Genomic DNA, 25,808 nt, shown 5'->3' on the forward strand with positions numbered 1-25,808 from the left:
CTAATTTAAACAAATCCTCGTAGCGTGTTTGTTAGTTAGAATTGGGCCTTTCTAATTATTAATGCAATCTAGAAATTAAATCCTACGGTCGTATCTAGGGTTGTTTTTGGGTTAGAGAAATAGCTAACGGTCGTACCTTAGCTATCGATAAATTAAGGAATGGTTGGTTGTTTAGCGCGTGCGAGACAACTATAACCAATCTATTAATAAATGTTGGAATTATTTCTGCATCAATGATCAGTGCATGAACCATTTCTGAAGTGCACCCTTGGCTAGAGTTTCTCTCATTTATTTCTTTTAATTAATTATTTTCTGCATTTAATTTGTTTAGTTGGCATTTGATACCAAAACCCCCCATTAATCTTGATTTGAAAAGAAACAAATATCTCTCCAGTTCCTGAGGAGACGACCCTGCTTACCACTGTCTACTAGTTGGGGAATTCAGTTAAATAATTAATTCAGGTATATCGGATTAAGCAAACTCTTCGTGAACAGGGTGAATCAAGTAACCCATTGCACACCTAGAGTCCCTGCTCCAGTACTCGAATTGATTACTGACTGTTTCAGGTGGTAGTTAGGATTTATTTATTATTATTGCACAGGTTCGGCACCTGTCAATTTTTGGCGCCGTTGCCGGGGACTGGCATCGGAATTATTTGTTTCTTTTCGAATTCAGTTTTTTTATTTAGTTTTTGTTATTTTATTTTTCTTGGTATTTTTGCTAGTTTATGCCCCGTTCCTCTCGCACAGGTGAATTGATATACGATCCTGAGGTTGAGAAGGCAGCGCGTAGGCGAAGACAAGAAACCAAGAGACGAAAAGAATGGCACTTATCTTTTGCAAACGAGTCAGTAGAAAACGAATTTAGCATGGCCAACACCCAGACATTAAGGGAGCTGGCTACCCCAGACTTGACTCATCAGCCATTGTGCATCACGTTCCCAACTCTGGCTGAAAATACCTCTTTCGAGCTGAAATCGGGGTTGATTCAGCTCCTGCCTTCGTTCCATGGTCTCTCTGGCGAAGAACCCCACAAACATGTCAAGGAATTCGAAGTAGTTTGCTCTAGCATGAAACCCCCTGGGGTCACTGAAGAGCAAATAAGACTGAGAGCCTTCCCCTTCTCTCTCAAGGATGCAGCGAAGGATTGGTTATATTACCTGCCTGCAGGTAGTATCACCACGTGGGCACAATTGAAAAAGAAATTCCTGGAGAAATTTTTCCCCGCGTCCCGGGCTGCAAGTTTGAGGAAGGAGATTTGCAGCATCAGGCAGTACTCCGGGGAGTCATTGTACGATTTTTGGGAAAGGTTCAACAAGTTGTGCGCTAGATGCCCACAGCATCAGATTAGTGAACAACTGTTGATCCAGTACTTCTATGAGGGACTCCAGTCAACTGACAGGAGTATTATTGACGCTGCGAGTGGAGGAGCCCTGGCGAACAAGACACCGAGGGAAGCGTGGGACCTTATTGAAGCCATGGCAGAAAACTCTCAGCAGTTCGGCTTCCGTGAGAGCAATCCTACCCGTAGAGTCAATGAGGCAGAGACGTCATCCATCCAGCAGCAACTGTCAGAGTTGACGTCTGCTGTCAGGCAATTGGCCATGAGAGACACACCGCGAGCGAAGGTGTGTGGAATCTGTACTAGCATGGACCACTGCACGGATTCGTGCCCCATTCTGCAAGAGGACGGGACGGAACAGGTAAATATGGCCGGTGGCGTGCCCGCGCCCCGCAGGCAGTATGACCCGTATTCCAACACATACAACCCCGGTTGGAGAGACCATCCCAATCTCAGTTATGGGAACAGGCAACAAGGTTCATTCCCGAATCGTCCACCAGGATTCCACCAGCCTTGGCAACCAAAATCTCAACCCTCATCCTCCAATTCAGGAAGCTCCTTGGAGGACCTAGTCAAAAGCCTGGCCACAACTACTACTCAGCTTCATCAGGAGATCAAAGCGGACAAGAAGGACCAAGAAGCTCGGATAAGCCAACTGGCAACCGCTATTAACCGTTTGGAGTCCCACGTTTATGGGAAACTGCCATCGCAGCCCGAGGTGAATCCCAAGAATGTAAGTGCCATGACGCTGAGGAGTGGCAAGGAGCTGGAAGGGCCTAAAGTGAAAAATTCAAAAAGCAAAAGCGAGGAGGAGATAGAAAAGGAAATTGAGGAGGAATGACGTGTTCGTGAGGATCCTAAGGTAACTTCCACCTCTCCACTCACTATTAGCTCTAACTTACCCCCTTTTCCTTGCAGGTTGGAAAAGACAAAGAAGGTAGAGAAGGAAAAAGAACTCTTGGATGTGTTTCGGAAAGTGGAGATCAACATTCCCTTGTTGGATGCAATCAAGCAGATACCGAAGTATGCTAAATTTTTGAAGGACTTGTGCACCCACAAGAGGAAGCTAAGGGGAGATGAACGAGTGGCAGTGGGAGAAAACGTGTCAGCTATACTCCAGAGAAAGCTCCCACCAAAATGTGGAGACCCAGGTATGTTCACCATTCCCTGCAAGATAGGAGGTACTCCAATTAGGAAAGCAATGTTGGATTTGGGGGCGTCAATTAATGTTATGCCTAAGACAATTTATGCTTCTCTAAATCTTGGCCCGTTAAAAGGCACAGGCATTATAATCCAACTTGCAGACCGTACCAATGCTTACCCAGAAGGGTTAGTTGAAGATGTTTTGGTACAGGTCAATGAGTTAGTTTTTCCTGCAGATTTCTATGTCCTAGACATGAGGGATGAAAGGGCACTAAATCCGTCTCCTATTCTGTTAGGTAGGCCATTTTTAAGCACTGCTAGGACAAAAATAGATGTAAATGAGGGTACTTTGTCGATGGAGTTTGATGGAGAAATTGTAAATTTTAATATTTTTGAAGCGATGAAGTACCCAGATGAGACTAACTCTGTTTATGCTTTAAGTGTTGTCGAGCCCCTTGTACAGGAAATATTTGAATTGGATGGGGTTGATGCACTGGCAGTGGTATTAGCCAAACATCTTGAGTTGGGAGCAACTCTTGATGTAGAATTGAGTGAAGAGTTATACCGGGCTGTTGGAGCACTACATTCGCTCCCACCAATTTCTCCAAGGTATGAGTTTACTTCTGTCTTTGTACCAGAAACTCAGGCAAAATTGTTAACTTCTATTGTGCAGGCACCTGAGTTGGAGCTCAAGCCTCTCCCGAAGCACTTGAAATATGCTTTTCTCGGGGACAATGAGACACTGCCAGTTATCATATCTGCACACCTGTCACCAGGACAAGAAGACAGCCTAATTTGTCTTCTTCGGGATCATAAGGAGGCAATTGGGTGGAGCGTAGCAGATATCAAGGGAATTAGCCCTTCTTTATGCATGCATCGGATTCGGCTTGAGGAGGATGCAAAACCAGTGAGGCAGGCACAACGGAGATTGAACCCACTGATGATGGAAGTGATGAAGAAGGAGATACTCAAACTCCTAGAAGTGGGGATTATCTTCGCCATCTCAAATAGTCCCTGGGTGAGCCCAGTGCAAGTAGTCCCAAAAAAGGCGGGAGTAACAGTTGAAGAGAACCAAGAGGGTGAGATGGTCTCGGTGAGGAAACCCACAGGATGGCGCCAGTGCATTGACTATCGGCGTCTGAATGCTGTGACGAAGAAGGACCACTTCCCTCTACCTTTTATTGATCAGATGATAGAAAGGTTAGCTAGCCGTGTCTATTATTGTTTTCTTGATGGTTTCTCTGGTTATTTTCAGATCGCAATAGCACCAGAGGATCAGGAGAAAACTACCTTCACCTGCCCCTTCGGTACATTTGCATATCGGAGGATGTCTTTCGGCCTCTGCAATGCCCCAGCAACTTTTCAGAGGTGTATGGTAAGTATATTCTCTGAGTATGTAGAAAAGATTATTGAGGTGTTTATGGATGATTTTAGTGTGTATGGAGATAGTTTTGATGAATGCCTTGATAATTTAGCTTTAATTTTAAAAAGGTGCATTGAGGTAAATTTAGTTTTGAATTGGGAAAAGTGTCATTTCATGGTGGACCAGGGCATTGTTTTAGGGCATGTAGTGTCGGCCAGAGGTATAGAGGTAGACAAGGCAAAAGTCGATATTATTTCTGCTTTACCTTACCCCGCAAGTGTGCGGGAGGTGCGTTCCTTTTTGGGTCATGCAGGGTTCTACAGGAGATTCATCAAAGATTTCTCCAAAATTGGAGCGCCCCTGTTCAAACTGTTGCAAAAAGATGTAGCATATGACTTCACCGAGGAGTGCAAGGTGGCATTTGACAGATTGAGGGAGTCATTGACATCACCACCTGTTATCCAGCCTCCAGACTGGAGCCTCCCATTTGAGATAATGTGTGACGCGAGTGACTATGCAGTGGGGGCGGTGCTGGGGCAACGGATTGGCAGAGCTGCTCATGCAATCTACTATGCATCCAAAGCGCTGAATGGAGCTCAGCTCAACTACTCTACAACGGAGAAAGAATTGCTAGCTGTGGTTTTTGCACTAGAAAAATTTAGACCTTACTTGTTAGGTGCAAAAGTAATAGTTTTTTCTGATCATGCAGCCTTGAGATATTTGATGACAAAGAAAGATGCTAAACCAAGGCTCATCAGATGGATCCTGCTTCTTCAAGAGTTTAAGGATAAAAGTGGGGCAGAAAACTTAGTCGCTGATCACTTGAGCCGCTTGCTTGTTCATAGGGAGGAGCCACCATTGAGGGAGGCATTTCCAGAGGAACAACTACTTGCTATTAACTCGTCTGTACCCTGGTATGCCGATTTAGTAAATTTCTTAGTGACTAATCAACTGCCTGCAGGGTGGCCAAAGGCTAAGAGAGACAAGTTGAAGAGTGATGCTAAATATTACATTTGGGACGACCCGTACCTTTGGAGACAATGTTCGGATCAAGTGCTCAGGAGGTGTGTAAGTGCAGGTGAATTTCACTCCATTTTAAATTTCTGTCATTCGTTTGCATGTGGGGGGCATTTTGGGCCCAAGCGAACAGCTCGCAAAGTGTTAGAGAGTGGCTTTTACTGGCCCACCCTTTTTAAAGATTCGTATTTATTTTGCAAATCCTGTGATAGGTGTCAAAGGGTGGGGAATATTTTTCGTAGGGACCAAATGCTTCAAACCCCCATGTTGTTTGTTGAAATTTTTGATGTTTGGGGGATCGATTTTATGGGTCCTTTTCCCTCAACTTTTGGTTTCCTATACATTTTACTTGCTGTAGATTATGTCTCTAAATGGGTGGAAGCCAAAGCCACCCGTACTAATGATTCTAGAGTGGTTGCAGAGTTCTTAAAATCTAATTGGGATGTCTCCTTATAGACTTGTCTTCGGTAAGGCTTGCCATCTTCCCGTGGAGTTCGAACACAAGGTGTTTTGGGCAGTGAAGCAGTGTAACATGGGATTAGATGAAGCAGGGGTCCAAAAGAAATTGCAGCTACAAGAGTTAGAGGAAATAAGAAATGAAGCGTATGAGAATGCCACGATCTATAAGGAAAAGAGTAAAATCTTTCATGATCAGCAGGTTTCTAGGAAAACTTTTGTAGTGGGGCAAAAAGTCCTCTTGTACCACTCAAGGCTTAAACTTTTTCCCGGTAAGTTGCGTTCTCGTTGGATTGGTCCATTTGTCGTTTCTAATGTGTTCCATTATGGTGCAGTGGAGATCCAAAGTTTAAAAACGGAGAAAAAGTTCGTGGTGAATGGCCATCGTCTCAAACCTTATTATGAGGGTTTCTATGTTGAAGAAGTAGAAGTTGAACACCTCCAAGATCCATTTTATCATGCTTGAGGGTTTTGGCCATGTCTAGCCAAAGACAGTAAAGAAAGGAACTACTTGGGAGGCAACCCAAGACTATTTGTTTCAGTTTTTATGCATTTTTGAAGTTTCAGTTAAGTGTTAGTGTCAATTAATAGTTTGATATTTGGTGACAGGGATATGGAAGTTGAGCGTGCCCACGCCAGGTGGTCACGCCTGAGGGGAAGAAATTTTCAATCAGGATCTGCGGACTCTATGGCAGTTGAGCGTGCCCACGCCAGGTGGTCACGTTAAAAAAAATATATATATTTTCAAAGGACCCGTAGCCCTACTCCTTCTTTCTTTTCTTTTTCTTTCTTCTTCTTCCTTCTTTTCTTCCTTTTCTTCTTTCCCCTCTTTTGCCTTGGCCGCCGCCGCGCCATAGTCGCCCGCCGCAGGAGCTCGCCACGATCCGCCGCCTCCCTTCAGTCCACCGCACGCCTCCCTTCAGTCCGCCTCCCTTCGTCTTCGCCCAGCCGCACGCCTCCAGCAAAGCCAGTGCGCAATCCGCAGCAGCGGCAGTACAGGGCCGAGCACCAGCCTCAGCGCGCCACCAGCGCGCGCGAGCAGCGCCGTCCGCAGCCTCCGTGCGCAAAAGCTCCAGCAGCACGGCGTGCGTCATCAGCTCAAGCGCGCAAGAGCTTCAGCTGCAGCAGTCCAGCGCAACCCAGACGCGGCTCTCCTGCAGAGCTCGCGGCTGCCTCGCGCGCGCGCAGCTCGCCTCCTCAAACCTCCTGCGCGACCAGCAACCCACGCACGCAGCACAACCCCTGTACGCCAGCAAACAGCGCGCAGCGATCTCCCACCTGGCCGCACGCCGCGCGCGACACCTCTCTCTCTGCATAACTCCAACGTGCGCAGATCCAACTCCGCAGGGGCGGAGGCGCAGCAGCCAGCTAGCTCACGTGAGCCAGCCACGCGCAACGAGGGGCAACCGCGCGCCGCCTTCCTCCTCCTCTAGCGCCACCTGCGTTCTTTTTCTCTTCCACCCATTGCAGCTACCGGTTATCCCCCATGGTGATTTCTTTCTTTAATTTTCTGTCACTAAGTAACTGAGGCCAGATTTCTAGCTTTTATTAGCTGATGCCAGATTTTATTTTCGTAGCTGAGGCCAGATTCTTTTTAGTTGCTAATTGAGGACAGAGATTTTGTGCTTGATTTTGGGTGCTGTGCTATATCCGTGGGTGATTGCTAACTAATTGTCAAATTTTGTGCTCAATCAGTGATAGTTGAGGGGGAATTTTTACCATGGTTGCCTGCTTTATTAGTTTTTGGGGGAATTTTGCTACGTTTGTCCAATTAAGTGAATTTAGTGAATTTTGGGTTGATTTGGTAGGGTTGGAAAGTATTCTCAGGATTAATTAGTTTTTGGGTGAGTTTATTGTCTGTTTTTGCACTCGTCTGTGGTTGGGAGCTGTGACTGGGAATCACTTGCTTTGTTGGCTGTTTGTGAACATATTTTTGAACACCTTTACCTAGCCTTTGCCCTGCCCTTTGATCTCAAATGACAAAACTCAAAACCAAGGGCAAGAACAAGCCTTCCACTTCAACCCCTCAGCCTACGGTCCCCTTAGAGGGACCTGCCCCATCGACTGGGCCTGGAGGGCCCCGTACCCGCCTTGGACGGAATAGGGAGGTTCATATCTCCTCTCCGGCCCATTTTGGCGGTAATTTGACCTTCACCCGGGCTGCTGACAAGGAGCGGTATGCTTCGGCTTGCACAAGGAAGATAATTCCTTGTAAATACATCCATGGCCCTACACTTGATTTGCTAAACCTGAGGGATGAGGTCACGCAGCACTTGACTAATGTAGGTTGGACCCGCTATGCTTCTATCAATCTACCTGCTTTTACTGAACTCACATGGGAATTCTATGCTACTTTTGAATTTAATATTCCTGATGAATTCTCCGTTACCACTCCTGGGGTAGTGAGGTTTCGATTAATGGGTAGAGAGTTCAACCAATCTATCACTGAGTTTAATTTGGCTCTTGGGTTTATTGATATTCCCTACTCCCAGAGTGAGGAGTATATGCGCAGTGTGTGCGAGTACTCGGAGCCATTCTTCTCTCATTACCTTGATTATTGGAGCGATTTGTCGATTGACCGACAAGTCTATGACCCCAGTCGGTCTAAGGCTTCTTATCTTAAGAGCGCCGCCTATCGTTATTTACATAGATTCATGGCCTATAGTTTCTCAGGTAGGAAGAATAGCTCAGGGACTCTGACCAAGCCCGAGTTCTTTTTCGTTTGGTGCATGGCCACTCGGACTAGGGTCAATTTGGGTAGCTGGTTTGCCCTCCACCTACGAACTGTGCTAAGTAAGAAAAATAAGCCATTAATCTTAGGCTCCTTTATCACTCAGTTAGCTGTAAATCTTGGGGTTTTGGACTTGAGTAATCATAACTTACATCGTGCTTGTATTATGGAGCCCCTTGATTTGGTTTGTTTGGAGAAAATGGGTCTTGTGCGACAGGTGAATGGCGCTTTCCAGTTTGCTCCCTCAGGGCCAATCTCCGTTCCTCCGAAGCGCAAAGCTTCCAAATCCACTGCCCCGGAGGCTGGTGGTCCGTCCACGGATGCCCCCGGACCATCCTCTTCGGCACCTCCACCATCTTCCTCCGTCGATAGCCAGCTAGCGGCCCTCCGGTTCCAGATGCAGCACATGGACACTCGTATGGATCGGATGGAACGGCAAATGGGCGGGGTGGCTCAGAATTTAGCACAGTATCTCCATCACGTGGGCTTCCGCCCGCCTTTTCCTCCACAACCGTGATTCAGTTCTACCCTCCTCCGTTTTTAAGGGAAGTGTTGTTGCCCCGGTACCTTTGTTTTGATCTTTCTTTGCTTACATTGAGGGCAATGTAAGGTTTAGGTGTGGGGGAGGGCTGACTATGCTTTGGTTGTGTTTTTAGTTGTCTGATTAAGTTCTTCCTTGCCTTAGTAGTTCCTTTCTTTAAACGATGATGAATGCAAATTGGGATATGAGCGTACATAGTAAGTTCATGCCATGGGGTGTTCTACTTTCCGTGATACTGAATTGATTGATGAATATGCTGAACTTGACATAAATTTGACCACTCGTGCGATTTTTGAGCCTAATTTTTCGTTTTTGAGTGGTTAGTGCACATGGTTTGTCATTCTAGAATTTGCTCGGTTATGCATGTCAAGACCACATTTAAATGAGTTTAATGCATTGAAATGATAGGGCACCTAGGAATGAGCCATTCTTGGACTTTCTCAAAACCAGCCCTTGGATTATTTACTACCATTAGGGAGCCAAGTTGAGCCTTAACCCCTATTCTTTGCTTGAGACCCCAGCTCTTAGCCGTGAAACCTCTTTAGACTTTCTTTTTGAATCTCGTGTGAAGAAGTGCTTTGATTTCATTATACAGACTTTTGGAGTACTATTCGAGGGGCATTACACCCATTTATGTATCGGAAAAAAAAGAGAGAAAGAAAAAAAGAAAAAAAAAAAAGAGAAAGGGAAATGTGAAAAGAAGACAAAGTGCAGGAAATCAACAAGTAAAATTGATTTCTATGGTGCTGGTTGGGAGTTATCGGAAAAAAAAAAAAAAAAAAAGAAGACAAAAGGGAAGTAGATGAATGAAAGGAGGAGAAAAGAAAAGTCGAAGGTTGCGGCAAGTGCTAATTTGCTTCACTTGTGTAATGGTTGAGATGTCGTGAAGTTCCCAATGTGCAAGAATCTGTGTAATGAATTTCTGAGCACTTCCTTTATACTTTTACACCCTCTTGACTCCTTTTTATCCTACCTTCTCACCCTAGCCCCATTACAACCTTGCAAGTCCCTTGATTGCTGCATTTGAATTCATGAGTAAGTGGTGGAGATATGATATATGAGCAAGCGTATGGTAGTGTCATTCTGTTGTGTTGTTTTGAGAGCCATCTTATATACATTTCATAAACACTTTGGAGTGAATGAGTGCACTTTAAACTGCGAGAATTGTTGATTTGGTATATTCTGATTTCGATAAGGTTATTGGGGATCTTGGAATGCCATTCTTGGTATGAACTGCTGTGATTTGCTTAGCATCTTGATTGTACTTCTGAGTTAATTATGCTTGAGGGCAAGCATAGTTCAGGTGTGGGGGAGATTGATAGGATGCATTTTAGTGGGTATTTTGGGTATTATTGCACAACTAATTGACTAAATACTTTCATTAATTGGGTGGATTCTACTGATATTTTGTTTTGATGCTAATTGCAGGAATGGACGCTGAAAAGTACTTAAAATCAAAACTTAGAAGATTTGTCGCTGTGGGGTCCAATTGAGAAGCTGAAGAGACTTAATTGCAATAGATATTATTTTATTTTATTTTGAGGGAGTCTGGTGGCAATTTTGAACAAGTAACAATTTCCGGCTATTGGGCAGTTTATTTATCTCTCGTGCGGCTTAGGTTAGGGGGGAGTTGAGTTTTTTTTTCCTTTGTTTTGTTTTCCTTGGCTCTGCAAGGAGACTAGAGAGCCGCAGCTTTGTAGAGAGAAAGGCAGCAAGCAATAGCCGCTTTTGTTGACTTTGGGATGCCTGTGAACTTTCCATTGCTTTTGGGACCAAATTGAGAAATCAACCAATTTTCCAATCTCTCGTATGTTATCTTTGTGAGGAAAGAAAGAAAGCAAAGAAAGGAGCCGCAATTGTGGACCTTTGAAAATGCTTTTGATTCTGGCTTTGGCCGAAGGAAATTGAGGCCTTGGAAATCAATTGAAAGCAATCGTAATCCATTGTTGCTTTTTCTTTCTTCGGTTGACCGAAGTGAACGAGGGTCAAATCTTCCGTTTGCTTTGATTGAAGAATTGACGGCTTCCTCCAGCTCTGCCGCATGGCCTGTACTCTAATTATGGGGAACTAAACCTCCTAACTCTAGTCAAGGGAGCGACTGATGAATTGGTTCAACTAATACTGTGAGATCTAAACCATTGTTAATTGTTTTCTTCATTTATTGATATTTACATGTTCCTGGCTTTTAATCGCTATAGCCTTGTGTATGATTGGTTAGTGCGCAATAATTAATTATTCATGTAGGTTATTTTACTAAATAGAGGTAATTGAATCCGTAATTGTTCGTTATCTCTATCTTAGTAGCAACTGGCGTAATTGGGTTTATGTCAGGGGAGCATACGATCTAATTTAAACAAATCCTCGTAGCGTGTTTGTTAGTTAGGATTGGGTCTTTCTAATTATTAATGCAATCTAGAAATTAAATCCTACGGTCGTACCTAGGGTTGTTTTTGGGTTAGAGAAATAGCTAACGGTCGTACCTTAGCTATCGATAAATTAAGGAATGGTTGGTTGTTTAGCGCGTGCGAGACAACTATAACCAATCTATTAATAAATGTTGGAATTATTTCTGCATCAATGATCAGTGCATGAACCATTTCTGAAGTGCACCCTTGGCTAGAGTTTCTCTCATTTATTTCTTTTAATTAATTATTTTCTGCATTTAATTTGTTTAGTTGGCATTTGATACCAAAACCCCCCATTAATCTTGATTTGAAAAGAAACAAATATCTCTCCAGTCCCTGAGGAGACGACCCTGCTTACCACTGTCTACTAGTTGGGGAATTCAGTTAAATAATTAATTCAGGTATATCGGATTAAGCAAACTCTTCGGGAACAGGGTGAATCAAGTAACCCATTGCACACCTAGAGTCCCTGCTCCAGTACTCGAATTGATTACTGACTGTTTCAGGTGGTAGTTAGGATTTATTTATTATTATTGCACAGGTTCGGCACCTGTCAATTTTTGGCGCCGTTGCCGGGGACTGGCATCGGAATTATTTGTTTCTTTTCGAATTCAGTTTTTTTATTTTATTTTTCTTGGTATTTTTGCTAGTGAATTCCTCCACAGGATCCATCTGCCCCAGCCTACCAAACCTTCGATGTAATTCCTCAGAGAAGCTTTCCCATTCGATGTTGTCTTTCCCAGCCTTGAAGCTTTGGTACCACACGTCTGCCTTATCTTCTAAGTAGAATTCAGCCAACCCAAGCCATTGCTCCTTGGAAATGCGATGCAATTGGAAATACTTTTGTGCCTTCCTGATCCACTCTCTCGGTTGTTCTCCCTTGAAGACAGGTAACTCAAGCTTAATAGGACCTGTAGAAAATCCAGCTCGGTAGGCCCTGTCCTGCTGCCCTTGGCCACCATTATCAGTACTCCTACTCCCACCAACTTCTGGTGTTCGTAGGAGTCCCCTATCTCTGTTATTGATCTGAGTGGTGAGCGCCGCCATGAACGCATCCAGCTTACCACTCAGCTCCGAACTAACCGCATCAATCTTGTCTTCGAGGCTCCTTTTGTCAGTGGCCATGGAATCCAAAATTCCTTGTATCCTGAGCTCTTGCTTGCGGAGCTGCTCTTCCATGGATTTCATCCGCGTACCTTCCGCCATGATTTTCTAGCTTCAGCCTCCTAGTCCAAGGACCGGAGGCTCTGATACCAACTGTTATGAACCTGGAAATTAACAGAAGAGGAGAAAGAGAAATTGGAAAAGAAGGAGGAAATGAAAGGGAAGAGTTTATTTCATTCCAAAAATCTGTTCATCTCAGAAATCTGCCTTCTATTTATAGCTACGGTCCGAAGATTCTAGATCAGAATTGTCATGCTAACATTGCTTATTTTGTCCTAACACTGAACGGTGATCCAACTGACTCCTAACAGAATTGCAGCTAACTCTCTCACGTGTATTTCCATCCTCCACGTCAGCCATGCAGCTGTTCACGTTCTTCATCTTAGCTTGCGTCTTCATGGGAATGATCCGCTGGTCTGCCACTGCATGGAGTTGATAGTCTTGCGGATCATGACATAAGTTTCCTTGAAACTAGCTAAGGTTAAAGTTGAAATAAGAGGACATCATTAAGATTCCCAAAGTTACAGGTTCACTTAGCACAGTTACTAGTGCATGTACAAAATGGCTCTCTACTTTATACAAGTTCTCTTTAGCAGCTGAAAGATAAGACTTGACATGCAGTCACTTTTAGGGAGTTTTTGTATATTTGATGCATTATCAAACCTTCGTAATTTTATCTGTAAAACAATTAATCGGTGTAATTATCCAAGTTTAATTGTATGTCAAATGTTCATGCCAAGTTTAACTTTTTGGTGATGGATCACATTCGTTTCTATATTCTGCTTCACTAAAGAAGCATCAACTTATAGCTAGTTTTCTGGCAATCCAAATTCATTAACCTTGGTAAATTTACTCTTCATTTTTGTTAGAGATTTCTTGTAAGTTAGAAGCATTGGATGCATTATTAGAAGTTTAGCCAATTTGTAGTCATGGCCTTCCCCTTGGGATTGCTCCAACTTAGTACCTTTAGGTTCATATTTGGCACATGTTGCCTCTCAAGGTTATTTTTGTGAGTATAGAACCACATTGACAAGTTTTAACTGATCCTTGTGGTTGGAATTTGGAATCGAGTATGTCCTCAGTTGTTAAAATACATATTTTCTGTACTATATTATATGTATCTCAATGTGCAAGTTATCTAACAAACGCTATTAAGTGGAGCCAAAAAAAAAAGTGGCTATTCAAGTCATCAAATCCTGAACAGATTTGTGGTTCAATTTTCTTGTTTATTAATTTTTGTGTTGCTGAATCAATGCACTTGTCCTTAAACAACTCAAAAGTTTGACCCAATTAAGAAATCAAGCATGCATATAATATTCCCACATTCCCTCTACTCGTAGCTGCAATTGGCAATAACAATCGGAGAAAGACAATGTCAAAATGGGTAGTCTTAGCTGAAGTGTGCAGAATGTTCTTTTTCATCACATGTCCACTATACTTTCTTTATGTGGATTATTCTTCCAGTTCTCATACAAATGTATCTTTTTACATCCCATCTTACCTTTTTGCTTTAAATTTATCCTAATCATGCTAGGACAAATCATATTAAGGCTAAAAGCATGTATATTCCTTAACAAATCTAAGAAGGAAGCAGCATGCATATTATGATCTCCAAAGTGGCGGACAAGCATGGCAATTAACTAATAAAATACAAGTCAAAACGTTTTTATTTAGTACATTTTGGTTCCAAGTGGAGTTTTTTTTTTTTGAAAAACCAAGTGGAGCTTTAAACAAAGTCAAGATTGAGTGAAGGAAAAGTCACCATCGTTGCCCATCATCGAGTTGATAAGACAAGGATGAATCTGAAAAATCACAGCCCTTATTCGGCTATTCTATTGGGGATGAAATGGCCCGGATAAACGGTTTTGTGATTCTCCATTTTAAGCCCATGTATATGAGTTTGTTCAATTCGATTGTCCACACAAATTGAACCTAAAAGCCCATTTGTCTATCTATTATCGCCGCAAAATTTGCAACTAAATGGGCTGCTTCGTAATGTATACAATATAAAAAAAAAAAAAGAAGTAATTTTAGAGATGTGTTATTTATCATGTATTTTTTGAGCAAAAAGTTGTGTAGGTTTGATCTATAGGTGGCCTCACTCGTAGATTGAGCAGTAAAGATTGTGCCACATCATGAAAGCAAAATTAAATATTCAGACTCCTTTTTCTATCTTCCTAGTTTCCACTTCATCCTAAAAATAAAGACAAAATACTAGTCTTCAATATTTTCTTTTTTGGTGGGGAAGGAGAGATTGGGTTGAGGGTCTAAACGGTTCGAATTGAACTTGCTTGGGACAAAATAACAAAAAACAAACCATGAACAATACCTACACATGTCAAATGATTCTATTTTCCAAACACCAAGGAGGTGGAACATGCTGAAATTTTTATAAAAAAAATATCTATCTACTGTTAAGAGAAGGTATGAAACGAGTTGCTCCCTGAATCACTAACAATCCATTGAAGAACTCCATTAAGCGTAGTTTCTCAAAATTGAGCTATTTAACAAATGTTCCCACCATTTTCTAGCTTGAGGCAATGGTACATTATTAATTTTAACATTCTGGGCCCTGAATAAGATATTATCAATCCACAATTACAAATATAACCTTCAATTTTGACCTGACTAAGTGCTATTAATTTCTATAAATTAAGTAGAAATTGTAGCAGAGAAAAGTCAGAAAACTACTTTGCTATCTTTGTTCTTCGCACCTTTAAAATGTAATTTTGTAACTAACTAAATGCATGAATCTACATGCCACAGTCATGTTCTGTATGTATAAACACATATGCCTATGTGCCCCTCCATATGGTGATATATATTGACGATCAATTTGTTTCTCATTTATATGCAAAAATTGAAAAGGGGAAAGATGTATGAATAACTAAATGTAAATTACCACCTTAATTGCCATATATGTATGACAAGCATAAACACCAAGTCAACATATAAATTGGGATCCTGAACTTAAGGTCTCCATATTTGTAAACAAATTTATTGGCAATACAACATATCTCATTTCCGTCTTGAACTTTAAGCAAGACAAAGAGTTTCCCCATATACATTTGCACTCCAGGGCTCTGCCATATATTCAGTAGAAAAAACATGAGTACTACTTGAATGAATGGTAAGCCTTGGAATGAGACTTTGATATACTATGCAATTGCAGAAAAAGTTGCTAACGGATTATCTCATATATAATGGTATTACTATCTACTTCAAGGCGTGATGTCTTTGATAAACTGAAGTTTGATCTTCCGCAATGCTCCTAGAACTTCTTTCATGTTTATTCTCTCCTCAGGAGCATCTGTCGTGCAACTTAAACTAAGTTGCAAGATAGACGATATGCATTCAATCTTCCTTTGTACCGTTTTATCTTCAGGATGAAGCAAGTCTCCGTCTATAACCTGAGTCACAGAATCTGGTGAGCATTCTTGTGTCCAAAGCCTGAGGTTTAATTCTTCTGTAAACATCTCATCCTTAGGCTTTCTTTTTTGTAAATGTCTCCATCAATATAATCCCAAAGCTATAAACATCACTACTTGTTGAAATCAATCCTTCTAGTCCGTACTCTAGCATCAAAAAATTTGAAACTAGTTGTTAAAGTCAAGTACTAGTACCAGTTCACCAATTTTACATTTTTTTCAAAATTTTTAAATTTCACATACTGTACTAGCCATTAAAAGTTGAAACTTTAATTTGAATGACAGAAAAAATTTGAAATTGGAATCAAGAAAAGTCACCTGGGGCAATATATCCAAATGTAGCAAGAGTCTTTGTTTGCATCACAGATTCTCCGTCTCCCAACAACTTGGCAATTCCAAAATCGCAAATATGTCCAACCATGTCTTCATCTAGGAGAATATTGCTAGGCTTCAAGTCACAGTGAACTATAGGCATTGAATAGCCATAGTGGAGATATTCCAAACCAGAAGCCACATCTATCATGATACCCAACCTTTGCTTGATGTTTAAGAAATGAGGGTTTGAATGAAGCCATTTCTCAAGGCTTCCATTGGGCATGTATTCGAGCACCAAAGCCTTAAAGTCAGGGCTAGAGCAAGCAGTAATTACTCTAGTTAAATTTCGATGACGAAGGCAGCTTAAGATTTCACATTCTCTGTCAAAGCTTTTAAATGCACCTTCTGGCTGCAAATCGAATACCTTTATGGCCCAAACCATCCCATTTTCGCGAATTCCCTTGTAAACTGAACCAAAGCTCCCCGAGCCAAGTAAGTTACTCTCGCTGAATCCATTTGTTATTTGTCTAAGTTCATGGAAGGACACCCTTTCAAATGTCGCCATGGGAAGCAAGTTCTGAGTTGGAGCTAGAATTTTCTTTCTCAACTTTAACCGTATCAAAAAAATTGAAATCACCAAGGCTAATATGACAGATCCTGATGTCAACAGAACAACCATGACTATCCTTTTTGTCCTTGATTCATGCTCAAATATACTTGCACAAGGTTGGAGCCAAGGAGCGCCACACAATGCTTCATTTGAGAGAAAAGACAGGTTCGTGAAATTTGCGAATGGCCCTCCATGAGGAATCGGTCCTCTCAATCTGTTGTAAGACACATTAAAGTATTGGAGATCTAATAGTACCTGTAATGAGTTGGGAATTACACCTTCCAGATGGTTAAAAGATAGATCCAAATGCCGTAACTGCAGCATATTCTTCATGGAATCTGGTATCGATCCTTGTAACTTGTTGTGCTCCAAGGATAGTCCTTGCAAATCCTGTAGTGCTCCAATAGTGCTAGGTATCCCACCCAAGTATTGATTATTTGAAAGGTTCAAATAGACTAATGCCTTGAAGTTTCCAATTTCAGCGGGCAAAGAACCTGTTAAACAATTTCCTGACATGTCTAGCTCCAAAATATCTCTAAGGCTCCAAAAGCTTGTTGGTATCATAGAACTTAAATTGTTAGAATTGAGATAAACGTATCTGAGTGTTGTAACATTTCCTAAACAAGAAGGCACCATACCAGAGAGCTTATTTTGTCCGAGTCCTAATTCTCCTAAGTTCAGCAAATTACAAAACTCACTTGGAATAGCACCTAGTATTTGATTGTCGCTTAGATCTATCCTCTGAAGCTTCAAGAACCATTTCATTGTAGCTGGAATTAACCCTGTCAAACTATTGTTTTCAAAGTACAGTTCTACTAAGTTGCTCAAATTGCCAATCGAACTTGGAATTTCACTTTTGATTCCGCACCTACCTGCATGAAAGGATTCGAGTGAGCTGGAAAGATTTCCGGTAGATTTTGGGAGGAAGCCATTCAGAGGATTCCCAGTAATCCTCAAAGATTTTAAATTCTTGCAATTTGCAAGAGACGTAATGAAGCTCAACCCGTTGGATCGCAAGTCCCCAAAAAAATCATTGTTTGTTACGGACAAGACTTCTAGTAATCTCAAGTTTCCAAGAGAATGAGGAATTGCACCAGTAAAATGGTTACCGCCAATGTCTAGTACTCTGAGCCTAGAAGCATTTGAGATGGATGTTAGTATAGCTCCAGTGAATGTATTTTCCCCAAGATAGAGTTCCTCAAGATTGGGTAAGAAAACACCTGAAGTCGATGGAAGCTCGCCTGAAAAACTGTTTTCCGAGAGGGAAATAAATTGTAGTGTTGAAATATTGAAAAGTTTCAGCGTGATGGGACCTCTCAACCTATTTGAGGTCAACTGTACAACTTCCAACTTGCTCAGATTACCAACCTCTTGAGGTAGTATACCTGACAAATCAAATTGGTAACAAGAAAATGAGGTATTCGACGTGAAACAATTTGGTCAAAGAAAGAGGTAAGTAATGAGAAAATGGACATATATAGGATTTACGTAATATTAAGCACTACGGTTTACAAGCTAGCCAGCATTTGAGTACAAAACGATAAAGACCAGTTCATGTAAATTCGGTTCCTAATATAGATGAACTAAGCATAAACTAGTGTAGCTTAAAAACATCGTTGCCCATTAAAAAGCTAACTCCCTCAATTTATCTAGTTCGCAGTGGTCAGGTAATTGGCGTTATTTGGCATCTTGTAATTCGAAGTTTGTCAACCAAGCTGCTAACAATAATTAAAGCATGACGACATGCCAAAACTCTTGGATATCATTTGTTTAGCTCTTGGAAATTCACGATTTGGAATTCACGACATGCCTACATCTTCCTATTTTCCATTGTATCATCTGTTAACCCCCTATCGGTATCTCTATTTTTGAAGTGATCAATTGGAATCCTTTTAGCTTATGCAGTGCACTAGTATGACTGACCGATTGACGTATAAGAAAGAGCCATATTTGATTTGTATTTGAACTCGCTCGACTTCAAGCTCAAATTCAAGTTTAAGAAAAGTATTCTAATGATGGAATAATGAAATAGATCTCATGCCAAAATGTATCAAGATTTTTACCTGTCACATTAGTATTCTCCATGCCTAGTTTCTCCAAATTATAGAGATTGTCAATGACTTTTGGAATTTCACCTGCTCAAAAATCACGGCATGATGATAAATATAATTAATGGCATGGCATAATTATATGTATATAATATATATGCATTTCAGAATTCTAAGGATCTTCAGTTTAGTTTCAAACAGTATCATGTAAATCTCTCATAAATATTGGCAAAATGACAATTACATACACTCCCAAAAATTGGAGGTCATTTTGGTGGCAATCTATATGCATATGTCAATGGATTTTTAAATGTATGCATAAATTAGAAATAAAATTGATATAAAATCTAAATATGCATATCGAAATTAATACTTTTTACATTTTCTTTCATAGACGGTTAAGCCATGAAGTTTCAAATGTCCAAAAATTTTAAGGGGAAATTACTCAAAACCACCCATGTGGCTTGAAAATATACTTTTAACATCCTTATGCTTTGGATTCAAAGACAAGAGAGATCTAATCCATCAAAACCAATGGTTTTGTACAAAAAGACAACTCTGCCCCATTAACATACATTGCGTTAATCCAAGATCACTCTGTGTTCGCCGTGCTTTGAGTTTTTTATTTCCTAACTTTTATCTTTATTTTGTTGAAAACAAAAACTTCTTTATTCACACGAAGTTTGCACCAATACTTAAGCGGTTAGCAATCATCAGAAATAGTGTATGTGATGTAAATTTTTCATGCAATTATGAGTCTAGTCTCAAAATCCTTTAAACCCAATGAAAATTTCTCAATGGGTTAAAATGATGGATTTTCAGTCTTAATTTGTACTCTACACAATAAACTTACATAAATTAGTCTTGGATGACAATTGCCAGCTATAACTAATAATTACTTTATAATGTTGTTGCAAATTTTGATTGATTAAGGACGAATATTTTAAATTTTACTTTTTTTGACAAAATAAAGATGAAAAAGTTGACAAATAAAAACATCAAAACATTGCAAACTAACAATTCAGTTTGAAATACATAAAGATAGCGTACAGAATGGGGCCAAAACTAGAATACTTTCAAGTAAGAAACAAAATTAAGAAAAAGAGTTGTCTTTTTGCACAAAACTGTTAGTTTGTATGCATTTCATCATCTTAGCTTTCAATCTGAAGTACAAAGGGGTTAGCTGTGTATTTGTAAACCGCATGGCAATTAGAGGTGCTCGAAATACACACCCAAAACAAAGTCAAGTTGGCAGCTTACCTGTCAGGTCATTCCCACCCAAAACTAAACGTGTAAGCGTGGTTAGATTCCAAATTTCTCTTGGTATATACCCTCTGAATTTGTTGTAAGACAAGGATAAAACTTGGAGTCCTGAGCATTCTCCGATGCCTGATGGAATTTCACCTTCAAAGTTATTAAGTGATAAGTAAAGCCCTTTAAGTTGTGGGAGATAATCGCAGATATGTGCTGGAAGGTAGCCCGATAAGCTATTATTCGTAAAACCAATAATTTGCAATGAGGAGAGGTTAAACAGAGCCTGTGGCAGAGGGCCTACAAGTTGGTTAAATTGAATGTCCAAAACTGTCAATTTCGGTAGAGCGCTGAATTCTTCTGAAAGATTTCCAGTGAAAAAGTTGTAAATCAACCTGATGGTCTCTAACTTTGTGAAGTTAGAGAGCCTGCCTGATAATGAACCCGAAAATCTGTTGTATTCGAAGTTGATGTACCAGAGTGCACTCAAACATCCCAACCATGATGGAAATTCCCCTTCAAAGTCATTGCTTGCAAGGTTGATGTACTTCAATCGATGGAGACGAGATAGCTCGGTTGGAAGATGTCCATGAAAGCTGTTATTTCTAACATTTAGCCAGACTAGGAAAGAAAGATTTCCCAGTTCTGGAGGTATGGTTCCTACAATTCCCATGTAAGAAAGGTTGATGGCTGCGACTCTGTGATGACGAGCATTACAAGTGATTCCAATCCAGTTGCAAACAGAGGAAGAAGTGGACCAGTTGGTTGGGATAATCCTTTGAGGATCGAAAATGGTGGCTTTGAAGGCAAGAAGAGCATTCAGATCACTAGCACTGTTGTTATGGTTGTTGGCTACAATTATGGTAGCTGAGCTAGTTGCGATAAAGTGCAACAGTACCAAGGCTCCAGCGAAAAGAAAATAAGTTGTCTGCATTGCTTATAGAGGCAAATAAAACTTGAGGAATGCCAAACAAAAGGTAAATAAAACACGAGCATACATTGTGAAATTGGGCAGGAGTTATATAGGCATATACTTGGGGTTGAGTTAAAATGTTTCCACGAGGAAGTGACAAGGTTTTGACAAATTGAAGATCCTCATTTGTTCAACTAGGCTCTATTTTGATATGTTTGCTAGTTTAAATTCTTTTCTTCTTTTAGATTTCTCTATATTACGCTGGCAAAACAGGAAGTAATTTATGGAAAATCTGTTTCTCAATTTGGTGAATTAATATAGCTTGATTCTATCTCTGAGACTTATGTTTTTAATTTGTCACAATTTGAAACTAGCTTTTTTTTTTTTATGTATTCTTCTACTTTTGAGCAATTGATATGACAAGCAATCATATTCTAGCGTTCTATGTGGCAAAATTGAATTTTGAGTATAACAATTTTCCAGGAATGATGAAAGGGGTACTACTCCAAGCCAAGCTAAAATTATTATGTGTTTGAAAATCTCTATACAAAAATAAATTGAAGGATAAAAGAAGAGAAGATGCAGAGCAAGTGTCCTAAGCCTCCATGGGCCATTGTGTCCAAACACAAGTTTTTGCCAAGAACTACTCTAGTCTAAGTCCCTAGACTTGTACATGAAAGGAAGGCACTTGACTGGAAACTCTTGTACGAATCTAGTCTACGGCATAAGTGGGTTAATCACGTTTATCTTTTAGTTAAATGACCAAATGAGCCCTGCGGTTGACCAAATTACATTTTCGCTTTATTTGTAGAAAAAGTTCCCCTAGAGAAGGAAACTACAATCGATTCTCCTATTTTTCTTTATAATTAAGCTTCGTGAGTAGGTAATCATTAGCTATCAAACTTTTTCTTTTCATTTATTTATTTCTCTTAACTTTGTTCTTCTGTTGATCAATCATCTTGCCTTGGAAAGTAGATCAAGAAAAAAGTTAGAAAAAAAAAGAAGAAGAAGCACTACATCGGATGATATAAGTCACTTTGGCGTTGATTGATTGGTGCTGTGCGTACGATTTAGGCCTTGTTTGAAAAGTTAGTAAAAAAAGAAAAAGAAAAAGAAAAAGAAGCACTACATCGGCTGATAGAAGTCACTTTGGCGTTGTTTGGTGTTGTGCGTAAGGATTAGACCTTGATTGAATTTGCATTTCTTTTTTCAAGAAATTTATGTTTTTCATGAACATATTTTTTAATTATTATTTTATTTCATATATATCAAATTATTATACTATATTGTTCTACGAAAACTTCAAGAAATAATAATCCAATTGCACAGTCAGAAAATTAAGAACTCAGATTTGGACCTCCCACAGCCAAATTTTTTAGGGGATAAAGTAACAAACATCTGCAAATCTTAGGGAGAAATTATTTATTTTCTTTCCTCTTCTTTTTTTTAAAAAAAAATTAAGCAGGATGGGATTTAAGAAATTGGTCAACGAGAGTCAACTGTATTTTGTGGGTAAATGTGAAAGATTGGGAAGGAAGGAATAGCTGTCAGTTCGGACCACCCAGTTCGCGGAAATTCTATACTGACTTTCTTATGGTAGTGAAGTGATTGTATACTGCAATTATCTTGTGCCAGCAACGACTTGTCCTTCATAGGAAGCCCAACTCACGGAATCATATAAAGCGAAGAATGCTTTGGTCATCATGTTTGGTTCGCGTACCAAAGTGGTAGGAAATTAGATTCTCAGTGTTTCTGATTTTACCAATAGCAATAAACAAATTGCCATTAGTCATCCGTTTTGACTTTTGAATTTTGGTCTATAATAATTCGAATTTGGATCATTGTAGTACCCCAAGTTATAAATACTAAAACTAAGAGTTTTAAATTAAAATGATTTGCAAATTAGATTGAAATTGTGTTCGATGTGTAGTAGGAATTCTGTAATAGAAAACATGCAAAAACTGATTAAACTTATTTTTCTTCTTTTTCTCTCATTTTTTATTTCATTTATTCATCCTGATAGATCATAATTTGTTGCTAAATTTATAATTATTCTTCCCTTGATTTTAATCAAATATTGTTTTAATTGTCGGATTCTACTTATATTTGGTTAATGATGCTAATTGTAGGAAAACAAGCAAAACGTGATTAAAAGTGGTAATTTTTCAATTAATTTGATGGTGGTACATTCGGGACCTATATTCAAGGCCAGAAAGTCGGGATTGATATTGGTCAATTTCCCAATTCGAGTTAACTTCCTAATTTGTTAGCTGTCAGGACTCTTCTTATTTCGGGGATCATTCTTGTAAGAATCGAAAACAACCTAAGAGGAGGGTGAATTAAGTGGTTTAAAAACTGGCCTAGATATGAGTCACTTTTTGAAATCTTTCCCTCTTTTTCTGAAGGACCACACAATGGAGCAATTGATGAATAAGCACAAGTGCTTGGGAATAGAAGAGATAGACAATTTATATTGCAAGACAGTAAATAAAAGGATAGAATAGCAAATCAAGTTTCAAACTCCACTTGAGTTTGAATACTACTTTATATAGTAAGCTTTTTCAAGTTGATCAACTTACAACCAATCTCTTGTGTACAAAGGAATGATCACTTCCTCCTCGCCCCAAGCCGCATTTGGTCAAGCAAGGAAGTTTTACTATCACTCGGATAACCCTCACAAAACTACACTATTGGAGAAATAGAAACACATTTGAAAAGCTTATTGAAAATTCCACAACTAAGAGTACAAATCTTCTTTAAAGAGTATTCTCACACTTGAATCACTCAAGATCTGATGTAGTCTCAATGTGCGAAAGTTATTTGAAGTGGTTGACTTTTTCCTTTTTATAAGGGACCAAAAAATTCTTCAATTAATGCTGCCAACGGATAGAAGGCAACTGAAGAGTCAACTAGCCGTTGGTGGTGTCGGACGTCCGGTAGGCTAGTTTTCTGCTTCCGAACGCAGGCAGTGAGTTCAAAAAATTTTCTTGAAATATTTAGGACGTCCGGTACCTCCAGAATATGCGTCCGAAGTTATGATGTAAAATTGAAAATTCTTCCTCAATTCGTTCGGACGTCCGGTGCCTCTAATGTTTTGCGTCCGAAGTGTCGCAATGTTTATCGAGCATCTGGTACTCAAGTGTTGTACGTCCGATCGAGGTCAATTAGTTTAGAGGACTTGGCTCATCATCTTCGGACGTGTGAGATTGGGTTCTTCATGCGTCCAAAGTTACTCAATGGTTGTCGGACGGCCGATACAGTTTTTATGTGCGTCCGACAGCTATTTCAGCATATGTTAGCCTTTGAACCTGTTCTGCTCCAATTCTGGAAAGATCTATTCGGAGAGTATTAGTAACATCCATTTTTTGTAATCATCAAAAGTTACGGATTGAGATAAACAATCTCCCCCTTTTTGATGATGACAAAATAATGGATGGAATAAAAAGGTTTTAGGTACAGTTCACCCTAACTTAATGCATTCAGGAAGTATTCACACTTCCCTTCAAAATAATCACAACTCCCCCTTAAAATGACTCCCCCTCAGATATAGATTACATGTCCATATATTTAAAATGACTCCTCCTCACATATAGATTACATATCCATATATCTCCCCCTTTTTGTCATCATTGAATCAACCAGTAAAATTATCCATATTACCAATGTATTGGTTCACCAATATTGTCACCAAGTATTATCAGCAACACACATCCAAATTAAATTTAGCAAACCTAATATTGGCAAAACACAGCAACACCATCCATTCAGAACCAAAACCAAAATATTATCAATCAAAAATTAATATTTGCAGATAAACTGAAATAAACAACATTCAACATAAAGGATAACTAAATAGTTTTACAGACCAGTAGAGGAGTAAAATCCTTAAAACAGAGCAAAACAAATGTTTTTAAGTGCAAAAGATGCAAAAACCTAATATGAACTATTATCCTTATCATGAAATGCAGTAACCTAGTAGTGCCTATATGGTGATCTTAAAGGATCCAGGCCTTCTTCTAACCAGGCGAAACTGGGCAGAGTCTTCTTCATCAGTGTCCTCATCCTCATCATCATCATCCTCTTTAGTCTCTTCTTCAATTGCCAGAACTTTTCCCTTGTCCTGTGGTTGAGAACTGGAGGCACGGTACTCTGGGGTAACTTCAGTGGTTGACTCAGTTCTAGGCTCCTTTCGGTGTGCATTTTCATTTTTCAAAGGAATGGGAGGTACAAGCATATTCCTTTTGGCAACGAAAGTGGCTTGTTGATCAGAAGTCATGATCATCATCAAGCCATCTTCAAGAAGCAGAATATGTTGTTTGAGGTCATCAAGTAGAGAGATGACCTCAAGGTTGGATGAAATATGCATAGAGGCTGACCTTCTAGGATGAATGGTGAATGGTGTCACATACATAGACTGGTCTCGAGGAGTCCTAGGGATTACAAGAGTTTCATGAAGATTTTTTCTTCTAGACTCAGAGACAGTTTCTTTGTAGCACCAATGACTCTCAAAAAATTTCAGATTTTTCCTTTCAAAATAAGCCTATGAAAACACAGTTGATGCACTCTCTTTTGGAGATTTGCCAGTAAAGGGAGTTTTGAAATGAGTAAAAATGGGAGTCAGAAATTTTTCATAGGACAGTTTTCTACGACTATCAGTACTGATTTTGAGCAGAAATTTGTACATGAAAAAACCAAAATCAATTCGGATTTTTTCAAGAAAACTGTAGAACAGATAAAGTTCCATTTTGTTTGCATCAGTTCTGTAACCATCAGTGGGCACCAACAGATTTGAAATTATGGTAAAACTGATCGGGTTTTGAGGACTAAGATCTTCCAATCTTGCCTCAACAGGAGTATTAAAGTGAGACTGAAAATAGGTCATCAATTTTGCAACATGAAAGTGATGGTATGCAGAGGAAAATTCTTCGTAAGAAAAGAAATTTACAATTTTACCTTTAAAACCATCTTCAATTTTGGTTTCCAAAACAGAGTTGACAATATCAGGATTCAGCTCTATGTTAACAGAATTAACACGTGAAATAATATCAGTATGTGATTTACCCTTTCTAAGATTTGCAAAG

At 39.8% G+C, this 25,808-nt stretch overlaps 2 protein-coding genes across 2 annotated transcripts; one reads left to right on the plus strand and one right to left on the minus strand.

Moving 5' to 3' along the window:
* The first annotated feature begins 5,397 nt into the window (after positions 1–5,397).
* LOC140013436 (uncharacterized) lies at positions 5,398–5,787 on the plus strand. The gene is made up of 2 exons (XM_072062714.1): positions 5,398–5,593; positions 5,657–5,787. The coding sequence occupies exons 1-2, from the start codon at positions 5,398–5,400 to the stop codon at positions 5,785–5,787; spliced, it is 327 nt and encodes a 108-aa protein (XP_071918815.1).
* Positions 5,788–12,417: 6,630 nt separating this feature from the next.
* Positions 12,418–20,748, minus strand: LOC113716168 (uncharacterized). The gene is made up of 4 exons (XM_072062715.1): positions 19,824–20,748; positions 18,579–18,650; positions 15,909–17,900; positions 12,418–12,584 (listed from the first exon to the last, which is right to left on the minus strand). The coding sequence occupies exons 1-4, from the start codon at positions 20,746–20,748 to the stop codon at positions 12,418–12,420; spliced, it is 3,156 nt and encodes a 1,051-aa protein (XP_071918816.1).
* Positions 20,749–25,808: the final 5,060 nt, after the last annotated feature.

The sequence above is a fragment of the Coffea arabica genome, chromosome 8c, assembly GCF_036785885.1.
Source record: "Coffea arabica cultivar ET-39 chromosome 8c, Coffea Arabica ET-39 HiFi, whole genome shotgun sequence".
NCBI lineage: Eukaryota > Viridiplantae > Streptophyta > Magnoliopsida > Gentianales > Rubiaceae > Coffea > Coffea arabica.

Excerpts from the sequence above, each read along its gene's own strand:
- LOC140013436 (XM_072062714.1), top strand. The coding sequence starts at position 5,398 with ATGGGATTAGATGAAGCAGGGGTCCAAAAGAAATTGCAGCTACAAGAG. Across the intron at positions 5,594-5,656 it reads AAGGCTTAAACTTTTTCCCG|TGGAGATCCAAAGTTTAAAA; the intron begins GTAAGTTGCGTT and ends ATTATGGTGCAG.
- LOC113716168 (XM_072062715.1), bottom strand. The coding sequence starts at position 20,748 with ATGCAGACAACTTATTTTCTTTTCGCTGGAGCCTTGGTACTGTTGCAC. Across the intron at positions 18,651-19,823 it reads GGGTGGGAATGACCTGACAG|GTGAAATTCCAAAAGTCATT; the intron begins GTAAGCTGCCAA and ends ATTTTTGAGCAG. Across the intron at positions 17,901-18,578 it reads GGAGAATACTAATGTGACAG|GTATACTACCTCAAGAGGTT; the intron begins GTAAAAATCTTG and ends TTGATTTGTCAG.